Below are 19,374 nucleotides of genomic sequence, written 5' to 3' on the forward strand. Positions count from 1 at the left end.
AAATGGTGGCTGTGTCTAAAATTTGGAGCTGCTTCAGAAGCCATACTCTAAAACTTCATCACAAACGCTAGAGCTCATTAATGTGTTTGAAGTTCAAATTAACTTATTGCATATAATTTTGAGGGAAAACATTTTTATGAAGTGCAGGACTACAATAACTGCATTCAGAAGGCCAACACAAGACAACTTGTTTTCCTTGTGAAGCGTGTACCTCTTAAAGATAGGACAGCTGTGACTAAAGACAAAGGCAAAATTAAATAAAAGGAAGATATGCAGGGTGTTCAGTTCCATGCCCTAGTTTTATTCCTGCTATGCCAAAATTTTACTACTTATTGTCTTAAATCTGTACCCATGTGTTCAGTCATATGGCCAAAGAGAACAGCTTCCCCCTGTGCTATACTGGATTATTGCATACAACTATATAATTGCCCACATCTGTCTACAAACTGCTTTACATCTGCATAAATCTGTACCCTTTCTTGCTGAAACAGGACAGGAATATTCTCATCTGTTTGTGAAAAATTCAAATGCCAGATATTTATCTGAATTTATTTTGAGTCATAATAACAGGTAGTACAAACCTTACAAAGAAGTCATATCTAAAAGTTACACATGCTGTAAAAATGTAGTAATCTGCCTTTAAAAATGAAATTCTCAGTGTTTGATTTTTTAAAAGCACATGCTATGAATGCAAAAATACTAATTAAACCAATTAAAACACTTTAGGAGTACTCTGAAAGCAGGCACATAAAGTACTAATCAAATGTAAGGAAAGAGTTTAAATGCTTTGAATTTGCTGGTTTGTATATATATTTTTTTACCATAGATAAGTACATTAAAGCCTTTTTATCTTGAGAGTTGCAAGGATTAGTATCCTTTGTGTGTGCCTGAAAATAAGACAGGAGTTGGTTTTGCTGACCTGAGAAATCATTTACTAGGCATGATTCACCAAAAATTTGTTGTGGGAACTGAAGAAGTAACAGAATTTTCTTCTCAACCTCAAACTTATTTAATAGTTTGTTGAGGCTGTCGGGGTATGTAAAAGAACTGCTGTCACTTTAGAGCAGACAGAACCAAAAATTACACGATTTCCTCAAACGAAATTCATGATTAGTGAATCAATTTCCATTAAAATAACCCAGTTCTGCATTTCAGAGATCAGGGAACTCTATGGGGTAAATTCAGCCAGTAGTTTGCATTATTGGTACATGAGCTCAATGGGCCAGGGCAGCTGAGTAGGAAAGAGATTTTCTTTCCCTGATTAAGTACGGAAGCGACACTTCCCTGTCCTTCGAATCCTTTTGTTGCCTATATGAAAGCTGTACATATTGAGCTTAATTTTGAGGCCATGGACTCAGGTGTGGGCAACTTCCCTATGCGTGGAAGAGAGGCCATGGGGTGCCAGAGAGCCGGGGATGGGCAGCAGGGCTGGTGGATGACTTCCTAAAGACAAGGCCAGCAACATCCAGGGAAATTCCACGGAGCAAGATGAAGGAACGGGAGAAGATGGGATGGAAAATGGATGCGGCAGCGTTAAGCACAGAAGAAGTGCCTTGGGGCTTTCAGAGTAGAACAAGTGGTTTGGGGTTAGGAATGATCTTGAAATCACTGTACATACTGCCTAAATTATGTGTCCCTGCTGGTGAAGAAAGTGACTGCCTTAGCCATACGTCACATGGGAGATTTACTACTTTCTTAAGCTACAAACACAAAAAATAGAGCAGCACAGATCTATCATAAGGAAAGATACCACAGCAAGATGTGTGTTCTGGGATGTCATCATTTTGCTGAAAGAGCACCATCACCTCTTGCACTATAAGGATTATGGAGAGATGTGAATATTTTCATTTAAGGGCCAGGCCCTCAGGTATGTTTTGTTTCTAGACACCTGAAAACTTTTTCAAAATGTTTCATAAAAAAGAAAGGAAACATGGCTTTATCAAACAGCAGTATAGCAATATATTTTTAATATATCTGTAAATTACATGTTCCCCTAAGTAATGCTAGCACCTAGCATATCAGATCTTTCCCTAATTATCTGTGTCAAAAGCTGCAAATTATGTCTTAGTAGAAGTCACAAAGTATTACACCAGTGGTAGATTCTGCTGCGTTATTTAAACAGAGCTATCCTCATAGCTATGCACAACCAAATCTCTCCAGCACTGTAAAGAGCAAGGTAAACTTGGTCACTTAAAGTCCTGTTTTTTTAAATGACTTTTATAAAAATATGTAGCCCCAGGGCTTTTAATTTTCTTGATATATCTACCATACTTATCAGCTTTTGGTATTAAAGCATATTGGAATAATTTTGTAAAGGTTTTTTTTTTTTTTTTAGTTTTTGAATGTTACAAAGTAGACATTCCCCAAATATATAATTTACAATTCATGTTCATTAATGAGGCTGTCCTGTAGCCAGAAAACATGTGTGATAGTACTTTCCTTTTAAAACCATGCCAGTTCACCACCCTGAGTCATTTTTAGGTTTCTGTGATGAATGTTTTTTCTGCAGAGGAGGCCTCAGAGTCAGCTGGCTGGCTGGGTCTTTCCTCCCGTGAGTTTTCAGTCCTAACCACTATGGGAGTTGGGCATCAGCAATCCCTTCCAGAAGCAACCTTTAAATTTAGGACCAGGAGGGGAGAACCCTGCTCATTTTAAGACAGAGTCTGATCCAGATATCCATTTCTCTTGATGGGAGTGATTACATGATACGGCTGTCTGTGATGAAGAGTTGATAGCCATGACTGTAGAATTAATGATTTCTTTCCATCCTGTTTTCCTAAAAGTGAGATAAATGGTGCTGCAATGAATTTTGCCCTTTGAAGGTCAGTGTATATCCTGCACATGAAACAAATCCTTGCCGTTCATGTTTTAGAAGAACAACATTAACATTCATGAACATTTCAACTTCAGCCATGTGATGAGCTTGGTTAACAGAAGTGCCAGCTGCCTACCTTCTCGGGGTACGTATTTCATTTCACAGAGCAAGGCAGTTTGTTTCTACATGAGGTTTACCTTCTGTGAAAGTCTGCGAACAGGGTGACCTGGGGCAGTGGAAGCCATTTGCAGTACAATGTCATTTAAGGTCTGCTCAGAGAAGTCTGATCACCTTGATGCTGCAAACAGCTGCGAAATAAAGCAGGTGACCTCTTACACCAGGGTCACTGATGTTGCTGAGATTGGTGCAGCATGGGGCTGGCGCAGTTTTTCAGAGCTCCACAGTGTACTTGGTTCAAAGGTCGGGCTGAGAGCACTGCTTTGCAGGACTGAGAACTCCAGAGAAGCTCTCGGTCCTATATAGGATTTATTAAGCTCATTAAAATAACACCCAGTCCTAAATGAGCCGCAGCTTTGCTTAGCCTCTGTTGTGGCTCTTGCAGCTCACAGAGTGTGATTGCCTCGCACAATAGCAGCGAGAAGCCACAGATCGAAAGCAGCTGCCTCCATGTTTGAAAAGGGGAACGTTCCCCTCACAGCTCGCAGTTTCTGTCCCAGACGTGCTGCAGCTACTGGTTTACCCCAGTCAGAGACGTCTCTGTTTGAGTCAGAGCTTCGTGAAACCTTCTCAGAAATGGAGCTGAAGACCAGTCACTTCAAGAGAAAAAAACCCAACACACAACAAAATGACTGTAGAATGCTCTTGGTTCATCCTGTCTCACTCAGAGGCACTGTATCTGTTACTGCAAAGCCGTATTACGCTCCTCTATAATCAGAGGGCGAATGGAAAGGGAGGCCTTGCTCTCAGTCCTCCTGCGAGATCTGAGGCCGCTTATGCAGCTCCTCGGCTAGCCCCGAGGCTTACTTCCAAATCTTGAATAAGTGATACATCAAATATTAAATATCCAGTAGGCAATCCCCAGATATCCCCTCGCTGCCTGTACGTGTATGTATTTAAATACACATCCAAACCAGACCTTGGTGATTTTCAGTCCTAGACAACGTACTCAGTGCCCAACTCTGCACGTGGAAAGAGCAGCTGCTGTGAGCCCGCGACTCACCAGCAGTGCTTGTGATCTTTGGGTGGCCATAGGAGCAACAGCAGCTGGACGTGAAGTGAGAAAGGTGTTTAGGAAAGTTCTGTTAGAGCTGTTCTGAGCTGCAGTAAAACCCAGAATTTATTTGGGAATCTAGAACTTCTGCAGAAGTTAGGTTCAGCTAGAAATTATATCAAGCACTTAAGGTATTCCGTCTTGGCTTGGGATGAAACAGCTTTTAAGAGCGTTCTCCTTGGTTTGTGTACTGTACTTTGGACACATACCTGGAGATGGACTATAGAAAATCAATGCGTGTATACACTAAGAGCAATGGAGATTGTATATCCAAAGTAAAAGGGACACATTTACACATTTTAATTTGTCATTAAACAAGACTCCTTTTCCTTCATACTAAGTAGGCTACAAGAAGAGCAGTTAATAGCACAGGAGAAAAATTGCATCATTCATGGTAAAAATGGAAGGTCCAGTTCACGTTAAAAAAAGACCTGCCTTTGTCTTCTAAACACAGCAGGTTGTCAGCGGTATTTGATATGAGTAAATGAAGCACAAAAAATAACAGCAGCACAGTTGCAGAACAATTCAAATCACAGCTCACAGCAGCTTGTCAATAAGTGGTAACCATGCACACACTTCAATATCTGATACCACTTCTAAGAGTGAGAAATGTGCTACCCCTGGCACTCACTGGAAACACTCTAAGTAATGTCACGTCAAAGAGCCAAAGCGTAGGACGGTCAAACAATGCAGGAAAAAGATCCAGCATCCTTTGTGTAGACTGATGGCAAAGCGAGGGGATATGTTATTCAGTTGGGAGAAACAGGAGTCTTCCATCACGGCAATGCTCCCGTCCCTGGCAGTGTCCAAGTCCAGGCTGGATGGGGCTGTGGGCAGCCTGGGCTGCTGGGAGGGGTCCGTCAGCTCCCCCGAAAGAGCAAACGTCCCGCTAGCGTGTACACAGTGGCACAACAGCTTCTAAAATAATAAAAACCTGCTGCCAAAGAGGTGAAGCTGATACCTGTTGCTTCTTTCAGTTTCCTGTTAATTTCGTCATTGTTTCCATAGTATGGTGTGTTTTGCCAACCATACATTGTGTATTACTATGCATTATTATTATTTATCTGTAGCATATAGCAGTATTAGGTAAGTAATAGTTGCTGTTTGGGTAAAACACTGTCATGCTCCCTGTCATCTCTACTAATCATCTTTTTGCTGACTATAACAGTATATCAGTTCCGATATTTCCGCACAGAAGTAAATTACAAGCCAGTGGTAACACTGAACTACACAAGACTGGAAGTTGCTTTTCAACTTTTCACATTTTGGGATTACGAACAACTTGAGCTTGTGCACCCAGCCTCTGTTACGGTCCAGCCTGCAGTTACTGCAGCAAAATAGTGTCATTGCATTATCAGTCATAACCACTAAGACTTATTCCTTCATGAACTTCCAGCTTATTTCCCCTGCAGACACGTGGAAACATTTTAGTACATAAATGTAGCTTACCCTACAATTCCATGTACTTATTGTGTGATCCAAAACTTCTCCACCTCCTTTCCTATATGGATTTTAATACCTGAATCGTGTTCCTATTTAATTTAAAGCCATGCTGTTATGCCCTACTGTTAGTGAACCTAGAAGGTTGTTACTTCCTCTGCTTATTTAGAGGCAAATTCAACCACTTCTCATCCAAAGGCAGCTTTCTTATGGTCTATCCTCCTAAATTCATGCGTTCATTGCTGCATTGGACTCAACTACTCCTTCCTTACGTTAATCAGCAAAAAAAACTTTGTGAGCAACATCTTTGCATTCTGAGTCTCAAAATCCACTTCTGAGCCCAGTAAGCATTACTGTGCATTTTGTTTCTCTAAGAGTTGTATTTAGCAGGAATTCCCCAGTACCTCTCCTCTGAGATTTCCTGTGCTAAACCACATGATAACCTATTGCAAAAAGAATTCTGAAAAACAAATTAATCAGGTGTATTAATGTGATAACGTGATTTTATATTTTGCAATAGTCCCTTCTCCAAAAAAGGGAAATGATTTAACAGTTAAAAACAAATATTAGAGAAAATATCAACTATGTAACATTTCAGTTGAAGTTCATTAGCATAATCATGCAAATGTTACAAAGAAGTCTCAAAAAACTGTATAATGTCATATTGTTTTGTAATTCCCCTCTTATTACTAAGAGCAGTAAGATATATAAGCAAGGCTCTCTCCTTTGTAGTTAGCCTGACATCTGAGAACAGTTTAAAATGCCACTTCTCACTGCAGGGAGTGCTAAGTGATGTCAAGAAGAAGTTAATATTTGTATATATGAAAGAATATAACAAGTTGAGCTCATCAGTTAAAGATTAGACTGTTCATATCTAAGCATATTAGTAATCACCATTTCTGGGAAAAAAAACACACACACAAAACAAAGAAAAAAAAATACACCACATAGCAACTTTGTGTGTTTGTTAGATGTGAGTGGCTTTTTAATATATATTCAGGCGAGTCCTTAAAGATTGATGAGCATTAACAATCCTGTACAGCACGGAGGAAGCCTATGAAGATTATTGAAAAATGTACATAGAGAAAAGTTGTGAATAAACCCTTGTGGATGCTGAGCTGCTTTTCTTATAAAAGTGAAAGCTATTTTTATTCATAAGAAACATTTAATTACATTAATACGACTTTCTAATAATACTGACTTAAGAAATTGCCTGATTCTATGCATTTACTCAAGTGTTTTTTAGTATATCCTTATCCCTTTACCCCAGTTCTTACACACAGCCATGGCAGTGAGCCAACACTTCGTTTTTATTCTGCGTGTTTGTTTTGATGTTACTTCATCACCTCCTCCATCCGCCTAGTCTTCTGTTTGCTCCTTCCACCTGTTGTATCTTGTTGGGAGCCTGGACTGAGAGGTTTCTAAAACAGAAAGTGACCTTTTCTGCATCAGGGAGTGACCCACTATTCTGATTGTCCTTTAGTTTGTAAGGACACTAATTAGCAATGATTAGCAATTAGAATACCAGAACACAACTTGTAAGGCAAGTATGTTTGTGATCTCTACAGACCACATCAACATCTTAATCAATACCCATGTTTGTTTAATGACTGTGGTATGTACGAACCTAAGAAGTACCACACAAGGTCAGACTAAAGGTCCACTAGCTCCACGCTGTGTATGTTCTGATAGAAATTAATACTGGATGCTTAGGAAAATAGAATCTATAGAGTAAATGCTGCCCTTGCTCTTCCCTCCTGGCTTCTTCTAATTAGCAGTTTAAGGATTTCTTTGTACTGAAAGGTATAAAGGGATCTATCCTCCAAGAAGCTGCATTACCATTCTTCGAAACCGGTTATAGTTTTGACTTCTACAACACCCTGTGACAGAGAGTTCCATGATTTAACTACTGTGAAGAAGTAGTTCTTTGTCTCAGCCCTCTGCCTGATCGTTTCATTTGCTGCATGCCTTTTCTTGCGCAATGAGAAATAGCATTCATCACTGGATTAACTAATCATCCTCCATTTGTCTTTTCCACAGTCCTCCACAATTCATATCTTCCACAATCTCTTCTTCTGCCAGCCAGAAAGTTGCCAGAAGGTGTCTTTTCACTGACAGCCACTGCGCCTCGCAATGCCCCAGTTGCCCTTCTGCCTTCCTTTCTGAAGCGGGTGCAGCTCTGCAGATGTGAAAGCACAACGGTATTCCCCAGTGACACGAAGACGACCATCTTCTGTTTCATTCTCAATGGCGTTTATAATAACATGCAGAATTCTGCTTGCCTGAGGTTTACCTCCGATAAGCAGCACTCTGGCCCCATGCTCTGGGCAACCCTTTCAGAGCTGGAACACATTTTCCGGTTTAGTTTCACCTTAAGGGAGCATGGTCAGTGCCCTGCAAGGCTGTTCTGTGATGCAGACGCAGGTGTGATGTCATGGAAAGACTCACTTCAAAAGCAGGCACCTGATCCAAATTAAAATACTAATGTAGACACACCCAAAGCCTTTCCACAACAATTCCAAGATATCTCCTGAATAGTAACGGCTTCTTCAGGGCTCATTGTTATGCAGGTATAGTCAGGATTAGTTTTCCTTTGATGATTAGCTTGCATTTATAAACACTGAATTTCAGCTGCTGCCATCCAGCTCTTCACTGCCAACCTTTCTTTTGACAGTGCTAATAATAATTTATAGATTATCAGCAACAAATGTGGTTACTTCAAATAGCAGAGGAGTCTGTTGTACAACACAGGTCCTGGTACTGGTATTTGGAAACTCTATCATGACCGCCCTTCACTGCTTCCTCTCCGCGATCTAGGCTGCCCAAGAGATGACCAACCCTTTGGGACCACAGCTTTGTTTCATTAGCTCCTGGGGGTTCTTACCAAAAGGGTTTTAAAAAAAACATTTACAGTGGCCATAGCCATTCCTATCCACTTGTTCGTCGACTCCAGGAGTTCTGTGAGATGTGACCTACCTCTCAAAATTTGTGGTAACTCTTCTCCAAAACAAGGCATGTTCACATGTATCTGCTGATTCTATCTCTTTCTCCAGGTGCTACTACTTTGAATACAATGGAGCTCAGACTTGGGGTCTGTAGTCCCTTGTACCCCTTCTTAATCCATCAGGTGCTGAGCACCTGTCAGTGGCTACATGTTTATATGATGGTTTCAAATAAAAACCACAAATCTAAATTAACGCAGTGAAGCGCCTTATGGAAGAGAATATCCTCATTGTCCTTCTTTTGCCCTTCTGAAGGAATGGGCAGTGACTTTTGTGGGTGGCCCTTGAGAAATCTAGCAAAGCCCGAGTGGGACAACTGCCGTTTTTTAAAGAAAAGTGTATGATAGATGTTTTCAATACTGGTTTTGTTTTAGTGCTGTGCTGTAGTCTACTGATCATGTTGCTACCATTAGGAGTCATCTTTCTTTGGTAAGCCAGAAGAATATTTTTTTTTCCTACACAGATCCATCATATCAAATTATTGTGCAAGTTTTTAGAAACATAACAGATTTCCAACAATATTTTACATTATGACTGATAATGAGACAGTATTGAAATCTACATGTTCTCTATGTAATAGAAGAAAATAGACTGAAGTGTGTTTCCTTTCAGCTCTGCTGAAACAAAGAGTGTGATGCCATTATTCAATGGGCCAAAAGGACAATTTTCATTTTGTCAAGACCAGAATATTTTCATTTGCATAAACATGAAGTGAGACGGCTTCTATATACCCCACTATTGGTTGCCCTACACTGCAAATATTTTATGTTAAATTGTTTGATGTATTCTGTCCTAATAATTTAGGCATCAGAAACAATTAAATAGTTAATAAATATCTTTTTTGCCAATGTCAAAATGCCAGCGTCACAAAACATGTTGCAGAAGTTTTCTGAAAAATATATGGGTAAGGAGGAACAACAAAAAGGGACTGCAGTGATGAAAACGTACAGAGCCAAGAAACTGTAATACTGCTAAAAGTCAAATGAATGGACAAAGAAATGCTATTTACAGCATAGCTGGCCATGACAATTACTCCATTGATTAAAAAAAAAAAAGCCAATTTATTTCAATATTAGATCACATTTAAATTTTGCCATTATTTAAACTAGTCTCTCTCTAAATATTTTAACTTTCAGAAACAATAACTAAACAATGAGTTTACTGCCAGCTTTTAATTTTGAACCAAAGACCAAAGCCAAAGTAAAACACTGTATTTGTCATTCAGAAAGCATTACAAACATTTATCTTTAATTGTTTTAATCTTCTGTTAGCTATAAACCCTGAAATTGGTCAACGAAGGGAAGCACGTTTAGTGCCATGGCTTTGCTTAGGGGGAAAGTCTTCGCATGTTTAAGCCTTCGAGGGTGATACAGAGCATATTTTCAGTAGTCTTTCCAAACAGGAGCATTCTTGTAACATGTATCTTGAGATAAACTACACTTGATCCAGATAAAGCGCTTTGTAACGATCAGGATTGTAAGAAAATTGGAACATGCATAAGAAATCGATTGGTGTTCGGTATCCCAAAATACGCCCAGCAGTTTCCAGTGTAATAAGGAAGTTGGAGTAGTAGTAACAGTGACGTTGTAGGTAAACAAGACAGTCATTATGGGCAGTGTAATGTTCCATATGCAGCTCGATGCTGGAATTTCTTACCAAGATAATGAATATTGCTGGAGTTATCCAGTTATGCTTTTGAAACTCACTCAGCATCATTTATTTAGAGAAATGCAAGACCCCTGCAGAAGGCACCTCAGGTTAACTGTTTTTTGTTGGCACTATACCTCCATTTAATATATCGTCCAGTTTAGGATTAAAGAATACTGTCTGCACTGCAAATTGCACCTATTTTGGACGGTCCTGTAAACTTCCATCAGGCAGTAAGATTTCTACCTGCTGTGAACAATGCTGCTCACAGGTTACCTTATTTGGGCTACAGTTGGCTTCAAAAAAATTGACTTTCTTAACAATTCAATGACAACATGTAGGTAAATAGCTGAGTCTTCAAAATACTTGTTAGTAAACCTTTTCCACTTAAAAAAACACAAGACAAATAAAAGAAAGAAAGGTGTTAATTACAGATGACCAGATGCTCAGCTGGTGGGAACAAACCCAGCATTACCAAAGCCAGCATTGCATCCATGGCCTCTCATTCTACAGCAGGAGCAGATGCTTAACTCTATTCTACATCCCCCAGATCCTACCTCAAGCCACTGCCTTCTACTTGTAAAATGTCTTGTTTCTTCAGCATGGGACTGTTATGTCAATAAAGAGGTTGATTTAAATTGGGAAATGATAGTGTTTACTTAAATACACTGTTTTTTTTTGCAAGTCACCTCTGCTTTAGAACGTACATGCATGAAACACTTTAACATAGATTTCTGCTTTCCAGTAGAATTCTGTAAGCAGGTTTGTGTCTCTTCTAGAAATGACTCAATTGAAAGAGGTGCAAGATGGAAACAATAGTGCTTAAAAACCTACATTCGTAAACCTCACTTTTGTAAAACAAAGATTATTTTTTACGGTCCGCATCTGCAAACCAAACCCAGCATCCAAAAGTTGAGTTCTCTGATATGCATGTCTCCACATGTAATAACAACTCAGCAGGCCAGACCGTGCCATTACTATCTTCAAGCGTTGACTTTGCTGGTACCTGAGTGCAGGTATAAGTGAGAGATGTTGCAACTCACCTGGAAATAAATTATCTTTCTGGTGGATCACATAAGCTGAAGTAAACGGCGGCTCATTCTTACACAGCTAAGATTTAACTGAAACCTGTCACTGAGGTGGACAAGCCTCCTTTCAATGGGCATTGTATCATTTCAGTAAGAAGATAGCATTTTTTAAAACGTCACTTTCCCAAACAGAGCAACACTTTAATGCAAAAATTGCTCAGTTTAAAGAGTGACTTTATTACTGTGATCCAGAAATATATGCATGTGACAGTCCCCTTCAGAGACTGAGCTATAATCTTTAGATCACTTACCTACAGTGGTGTAATATAATCTGACACCATGTTAAAAGAAGACTTCAGATTTTGACATCGTTGTCACTGTCTAATTGTGTTTATTATATATAAAACCCAAAAATATTAAATAAAGAAGAGCATCAAAGTCAGCTTCATGAGCATCTCTATGATACTGATAATTGATTCATATATTCATCAATAAAATAAAATTTTATTGCACTAAGCAGGATGCTCTGTGTTAGGAAAAATAAAGTTAGGTACACTGTTCATCTGATTTTTTTTTCCTTTCAAGCCATCTTACACACTTTTAATAGCAGAACCTTTGTGAAAGAACTATTTTTATTAAGATAATGCGGGAACTAAATTCAAGATGGAGAATACAAAATATTACTTCAAGTCACTGACAACAACTTAAATGTGAATCAACAAATTTGGTATTTAAGAGTAAATACATTACCCTTTCTGTTGGTTACCAAAATTGAAAAGGATTTCCTATCAACACATCCAACGATGTATTTAAATCATAAAGCAAAATAGGGCTGTCTTCCTAAAGGCCACTATGAATAAATACCCTTTTGTGAGTCCTTTATTTTTAGTTTGCTATTTCTAAGGAATATGCAGCATAGCTCTTTAATATTTAACAGGTCATCTCTTACAAGAGAGAAAAAAGAAAAAAAAAAGAAAAAAAAAGGAAAGGAATATTCCATGACTCTCTTACCTGCCCAGAAAAGCTTGAAGTCATAAGAATATGGAATTCAAGCAATTCAAAACTAGTATTTTATATAGCCTGGAAATTACACTGAAGTACACATACATTCGTTACTGTTAAAGAAAAATAAATATATATTTACTTAAAAATAAAAACATTGAAACTAACACCTACCTTCTAACATTTAATGGAAGTAACTCTCTTTTGATGTAAAATGTCTTGGTTCTAGTACACAAATCTAGAACTGACTACCAGTAAACAGAACTCCCAATGGGTGTTCTTTAGCTCCTGGAATAAATAGGCAACTGTATTATGGTTCTAAAAGAAATTTTATCAGAAGTATTTCAGGTGATCAGAAGTTATTTTTAATTAGAGAAAGGCACCCAGTTAAACAAACACAGGTTGTTTTGTTCGTGGTCTTTTTACATATAAATATTACACAATATTTGCATTAATATACAGATACTCAGTGAATTTATCTTTAATTTGGAAAGGTTAAAAAGTTTTTTAAAAGATCATAGCAGTAAAAAAAAAATAAATGGATGAACTGTCAGGATTAATACGCACATCTATTTCCAAAACTTAAAATTTTATACTCAAGTTCCTTGAGTGCTACCAACATACAAGAAGTTAGCAGAAGTAATACAAAGTGTACTTTTAAAATGTGCTTTATCATGACTCCTAAATCAAGATTGGCTGTAACAAACATAATTTTGCAGCCAGTATTAAAGACTCTCAGTTGCAGAGGTATTTATTATTGTTGACTTGTTTGCTGAGGTTCAGTAAGCATCCTTGAAGGACTCAGATATTACTAATGGAGTCAAAAGGGAATCAGAAGTGTAGTACACCTGTGGGATGTTACCATAAGCCCAATGTCACTCATTTATACCAACGGCCCCAATGTATTTCAAGCTGAAGTCCTGAAGCTGTTCAGGGGTCATCTACATAACATTTTATTTGTGCAGGAGGACAGAAAAGAGTGGTATATCCAAGCAAGAAAGGTGTCAGCTCTGAAGGCACTTCATCTCATCTGCTAACTGGTACAGAACATCCCAGTTTTAAGAGGTTCTTTCTAATGCGTGCCTCTGATGAGGTTGGTTGTTGGGGACAGGGAGGTACAAGGAGGCCATGCCAAGTCATTTTTTAAATGAAACCACCATCTACAAACTTGCAACTTATTACACATACAAACTCTTCCAGCTTTCTTGACATTTCCTATGACCTCAGTCATGGAGAACTTCACAGCAGAGATGTGAAGTGTAGCTGGGTTGATAACCTAAGACTTGCACATACTTTTTCCCCAATGTGTCCGACATGTAGATGAAGATTTTACAGCAGGACCAGCTGAGAAGGACCAGCTTGTATTTCAGACACCTCAAACAAGAAATGCATAGCCATGCTTCCACTTACCTGTTCTGTTGGATACAGTACATACATATGACACACAGATAAGCAAAAGTAGTTCACATGAAGGAACAAAGAAAGGAAGTGATTCAGAGGCTTCAAACCACAACACTAACAATTCACATTCATCCATGTGAATGCCTGCAGAGTACCGGGCATAACACTGCCTGCAACCTGGGCTAGGAGCCTGCCCTTTCGCAGAACACCTCCACACCAGGTTACTGCTTGAGCAACACCACCCGTATGCCAAGCAGCAGTACTCAACGCACAGCCCACATCCAACTGCCAAATGCCATCACCTTATAATAAGACAAAGATCATTAAAAAAAAAAAAAAGGAGATGTAGATTTTTAAAATAATGAGTAGGAGCTAAAACAGCGTGGCTACCATTAACCCAAGAGGTATTAGTTTTATTTCTTTTCAGAACTAACCAAAACATCTCGTGAAAACTTAGACAAGACCAGACAAAGATCCTCTACACATCCCAGCAGTTACTAATACAAAATTGTATCACTAAGTTTTTCTGGTCAAAGTTGTTCTACACAGAACTCCCACTGGCTACACTGGAGTCCGGACAGAAATACAGTTGACATGCAATAGCCTTAAAATTACAAAGTAACATGACAGAGATCGCAAAATGGTGGGGAAAAGGTCAATGGTACTATTCAAATCATCATGTGCTTCTGATCATTTAACACCACTTAGGAGAGCATAAGTGCTTTCCACTTCAAAGGTCTGTGTCCCACTCAGTAAAATAAAGTCCTAACAGAGCAGTGTCATCCCGTAACTATGACCTTTGTCAGGGACTTTGAAAGACCGCGACGAAGTACAACACATCTACATGAAACCTGCCGGATCCTCCAGTTCTTGCTCTAAGAATCTACACCAGATCACTAACCAGACTCAAAGTCCGACCACGTCCGCCGCAGCGGTTACTGCACGCCCAAGCACACGCCGATGCCTGGGCAGCGCCTGAGCACCAGCTGGAAGCTGATCGGCTCCCAGACCTCGAACCATGCACTCTGGACACCCAGGGCACGAGTGGCCGTGTCACCAGGAATTGTGGAGCCTCGCGGGGTGCTCTAGACCAAGATCTGGCGTGGGACGTCCAGTCCTTTCTGCTCTTCTTGGATGGCAGAGCTCCACGCCGATTCCATTTGCTGGAGCTGGGTATTTAAAACACCTGGGGTATCCGCTCCCTCTCATTTTTTAATCCCTGCTTCCTCCCTTCTTCTCCGGCACGCTCAGGGCGGCCAGACTCGTCCTCGGAGTCCGGGCGCTACAACTGGGTGCCCGAGGCCAAAATCCGGCCGGGGCCAGCCTCCTTTCCCCCTCCTGCCCCCGACCTGGGCTGCGGCGGGCCGGGGGCACCCCACCTCGCCCCCCGGCCGGAGCGGGGCCGCGCCGAACTTGGCGGGGCCGGGGCCGCCCCGCAGAGCTCCGCGAAGCCCCGCACGGCCCCGTACAGCCCCGTACAGCCCCGCGCCCCCGGCCGCCGCCCCCCGGGGGCGAGGTGAGGCGACCTGGCGTCGGCTCCTGCACTTTGCACGGCGGGCGCGGAGCCGCCTCCATCCCTGCGCCTCCCGGCAGCGCCAGGGCGCATTTTTTCGCACTAATCTGCACATTCAGCACGTCCAGAGCGCCTGCGACTTTACCTGGACTTTCTCCACTCTCCGGGCTCATCGCACTGCGATCACCTCCCCATCCTACCGCTAACTCTCGCTCTCCTTCACTCCTTCCTCCTTCCCTCTCGCAAGGCCTGCTAAGACCGAGCCCGATGGAAAGTAGAGAGAGAGAAAGAGAAAGAGAGAGGCAGAAGGAAGGGAGGGCAGCCGCTCCATCCCTCCCTCCCCCCCCCCCCGGCACACACGCCAGCCCTTTTCCCCCCACCCCAGCCCTTCCCTCGGCGATTTCCTCCGCTCTTCGGGAACTAAGGGGGCTCCCAAACGCTGCCCTCCGCGGCGCCCCCCCGCCGCCCGCCCGCCCCGCGGCCCCCCGCTACCTCGTAGAGGTCCCCCGAAGCCATGCTGGGGTGCGGGACCGGGCTCCTCCGCGCCGTCTCCCCTTCTCTCCACCTCTCCCGCTCCCCCTTCTCTCTGTTGAGTAAACTGTGTTTTGCAGAATGACAGGCTTCGGGGCTGGCTGTGCGCAGAATCAGAGGCGAGGAGAGGCAGAGAGGCAGGCGGCGGGGCTGGCGTAACCACCACAGCAGCAGCAGCGGCAGCGGCAGCGGCAGCTCGGGCGCACAGCGCCCAGAGCCGCGTCTCCCCCGCGGCGGGGCCGGCACCCACCTCCTCGCACCCCCCTCCCCGGCCTCGCCCGACGCCCCCCTTGCCCGCCCGGGGGGGCCCCGGCACGGCTCCCCCCTTACCCCCCGCCAGGGAAAGTCCCGGGGCCGTTCGGAGGGCGGCCTCCTCTTTTGCTTTCCTTCCCCCCCCCCCCAACCTCCTTCACCCCCCGCCCCTTTTCTCCTTCTTTCCGAGCCGGGAGCGCTTCAAACTCTTTCCGCGGCCAAAATAAATAAATAAATAAATTAATAAAAAAATAAAAATGGAGGGGGGGGGGGGTGGTGGTGGTGGTGGGGAACCAGAGGCGGCGCGGCGGGCCGGGCCCACGCCGCCCGCCCAAGGTCACGGCGCGGTGTGCGGGGAGCCTCGGGCAGCCCCGGCCGCCACCTTCCCGCCCCCTCGGCGCCTCATGGCCGCCCCACCCACCCCACGGCCGTCGGCGAGGAAAATGGAGGTGGCGGGGTTCCTTCCGACAGTCCCCCTCGCCCCCCGAGGAAGGTTGCAGCCCCGGGGAGGACGGCGGGGTTCTGGCCCCATTTTGCACCCGCCCTGAACCAGGCCATGAGGAGCCTTCTCCCCGCGCCCTTTCAGCCATTTTGCAAATTAGCTGGCCCTCTCCAGGAAATGGAAGCCGCCGACCTCCCGCCACTTGGTCTTCGTGCAGGAGCATGCGGCGGCCAGCCCTCCGATGCAGCATGGAGCTGGCGGCCGCCTCCACCTCAGAACCTTCTGGGCCTTCTCCTCAGAGGTGTCCTCCTCAAGTGCTGCCACCGTGGGGCTGCCCACATGGAGATGCCATGGCCTCCTCCTGGCCCAGCGTGGTAGCCTCCATGAGGCACATCTCTTGCATGAAGGCGCTCCATGAAGGAAGGGGCTCCGTTTCTCTGGAGGTTTCTCAAGTAGCAAGGCGTTTTCCTGCAGTTTCGTGGCTATATGTTGTGAGAGATTTGTTTCACCAGGTAAAGCGTGAGTGTCCTCTCAATATTAGGTTTCTTGATATGAAGGAGTGAAGTTGGGCTTTGCTCTGGTCAGCTCTTCGCGTTTTAGCTTCACAATGATCCTGCTGTAGTAGTTTTTACTGGCTTTTAGACTCCATGTTTTCACCTTAATAACTAATGTGTAACTAGTAGTCATTGCTCCAGAGTTTGGGAGCGATGCTGACCGCTGTGCTTGGTTGTGGCTTTTGTTCATCTTCATATTATTGGCATTTCTCATGTTTTGCATTCAGTCCTTCTTGTAACATTGCACTCCACGTTAATGTGAGACTTGGCACCATCCACACTATTTGAGTAGCAGATTGGAGTCAGTTATTGAGGATAATATAGTAAGTTTGAGTGTGGTTAATATATGTTGCTGGTATGGAGCACTGAATTATTTGTGAAATTTCATTTATGACCCCTCAATTCCAGCAAGTTCCAAGTGGGGTAGAGCCAAAGACTCTTCCAACTGAGAGGAGTCTTACTTGAAATATTGATATTGGTTGGATATTTTTAACGTTGTCACCCTTTGTCATGAAAGTAGGAAATAACGCATGCACATATAGGTTTTGATTGACCCAATCTCCTGAACTGTGAATATTACCTCTGGTGATTATGAACTTGCTAGCTAACCAGTTTAGTATTGACTTACAGCTCAATAAAAACTATCTTATAGTAGTTTGGAGCTTAAAGACATTTATGGTTCATGTGGTCTACAGGATGGTGCAATAATGTTGAATTCGTAAGGACAAGCAACTCTGCTTATGTAAAACGTACCTGTTATCTTAACTAAAGTAGCTGGAGGATTTTTCTCTGCTTGCCAATTTGCCGTCAATATTTGGATTTTTGAGACTTGATATTGAAGAGTAAAATGTTGAAAGGATTAAGAAATACTGTAAACTACCCATGCCTTTAGACATTTTAACAATTAGTGCAGCAAAAATTTCTTAATTCGTAATAAATGCATTACTTAAAAATTACACCCCATGGTTTCATCTTGAGAAATACATTATTGTGTCTTATAGTAAACTGAATTTTATTTTTACATTAGCAAATCACCTCTTCATGGTTCTCATTGAGCAAAATATTCCTTCAGTAAATAGATGAGTAGACATTTTAATATATTTCTCTTTAGAACCTGTTTTATTACACCTACTGTTTTGCTGCTTTCTTTAGCAGTAAACGAAATGGCAGTCAAGCCCCGTGAGTCATTTTTCAGATATGCTCTTTAATATCCCTTCTCTGAAATTGTTGCCTGTCCTTGTAGTATCAGCTCACTCCAAAGATGTCTTGAATGAATTAAAGGATGTCCCATCCCAAGCTGTAGAAGAATATACGTCTTCTCTTTCAAGACAGGTCTAATAATCAGACAGTTCTTTCTGGGCTTTGGTGCTCTTCTGCTCTCAGATGACTAAAATTAGAACAACCAACCTTGCATCATGTTGGAAGAAATATCCGTGAGCTGGTGGTCTATATTTTTGAAAAGTGTGTTTACATTGCACAGTGTTTAGATTATGTTAATGCTGTCAATAGTGTTGCTGTAAGATTTACAACCCAAACAAATATTAGTTTGGGAGTTTTGAAAAGATGAATGCTTTAGTAAATACTTTGAAGAGGGGAAACATCTTTTTCCTGATTACTCATTCCTTGTTTTAGAGTACACAGTCTCTTGGGATGCAGTGGTGTGTGAGTCAATAGTGAGGAGCAAAAAGAGGGCTTTTGCGATTGTCAAATACGGGAAAAGTTAATTGTGGTTTCAGTGTGTTTCCCTGCCGTTTAGCAGAAGATAAGGTTTTAAGTTTTTTAAAAAGTCCAACTGACCTTCATTTGTCCATCAGGTCTCTAATGTAACTAGTCAAGTCATGCAGTATATCTCTGAGTCTTCTGGAAAAAATAGAAATAATTAAATTTATTACCTATTTTTTGAAAAAAAATCTCTGGTGAGAGATTTTCTGGAAATAAATATTTACCAATTTTAATTGTCTTTAAAAGTCAATATCTTTAGTATAAAATGAAATTACAAAAATCTGGATTTTGCAACACAAATTACTAATTCTAAACTGAATGTTTTTGCTAAATATGTGATTATGCATTACTCTTATTGTTTTGCTGCCTTCTCCTATTTCCCATCCCAAGAGAGTAATGCAAGCAAGGGAGACATTCCAAGTGTGATACGTCACATTTGAACACTTCTTTGGGTTTGGTTGATGCTCTGGTTTCCACTACTTTAATTACAGGAATTATCTCTCAGATTGAATAAACTTAAAAACGAAACTATTATATTTCAGAAAGCTAAAATACTGTTATCATAGCTGTGCCATTGATTTGTTATTGATTGTTTAGTCAGTCTGTCCAGTACTATGCAAATGCTGTAGATATTGTGCAGTCACTGATGCACTTCCCCCTAGGAGCATACAGTCTAATAGTGCATTTTGGCAGCAAGCTCTAAGAAGAGTCACTGTAAAGGACTGCATTGTGTCTTCAAGAGTAAGCCAAATGATGGGAGACGATAATTTGGAAAACAAAGTAGTTGAGAGAAA

The 19,374-nt window shown here is 41.9% G+C and overlaps 2 protein-coding genes across 2 annotated transcripts in view; one reads left to right on the forward strand and one right to left on the reverse strand.

The window, feature by feature from the left end:
* The window catches only part of CMC2 (C-X9-C motif containing 2), a 101,658-nt gene extending 92,223 nt beyond the window's left edge, over nucleotides 1-9,435 (forward strand). The window contains exon 6 of the mRNA XM_067004763.1: nucleotides 7,527-9,435. The gene's annotated coding sequence lies outside the window, so the exon portion shown is untranslated. The remainder of the gene's footprint in view (nucleotides 1-7,526) is intronic.
* The window catches only part of CDYL2 (chromodomain Y like 2), a 59,234-nt gene extending 43,316 nt beyond the window's left edge, over nucleotides 1-15,918 (reverse strand). The window contains exon 1 of the mRNA XM_048075069.2: nucleotides 15,572-15,918. Within this exon, the coding sequence (XP_047931026.1) occupies nucleotides 15,572-15,595 (24 nt within the window). The 5' untranslated portion in view covers nucleotides 15,596-15,918. The remainder of the gene's footprint in view (nucleotides 1-15,571) is intronic.
* Nucleotides 15,919-19,374: the final 3,456 nt, after the last annotated feature.

This window comes from Anser cygnoides, chromosome 12 (genome assembly GCF_040182565.1).
Source record: "Anser cygnoides isolate HZ-2024a breed goose chromosome 12, Taihu_goose_T2T_genome, whole genome shotgun sequence".
In the NCBI taxonomy this organism is placed as follows: Eukaryota; Metazoa; Chordata; class Aves; order Anseriformes; family Anatidae; genus Anser; species Anser cygnoides.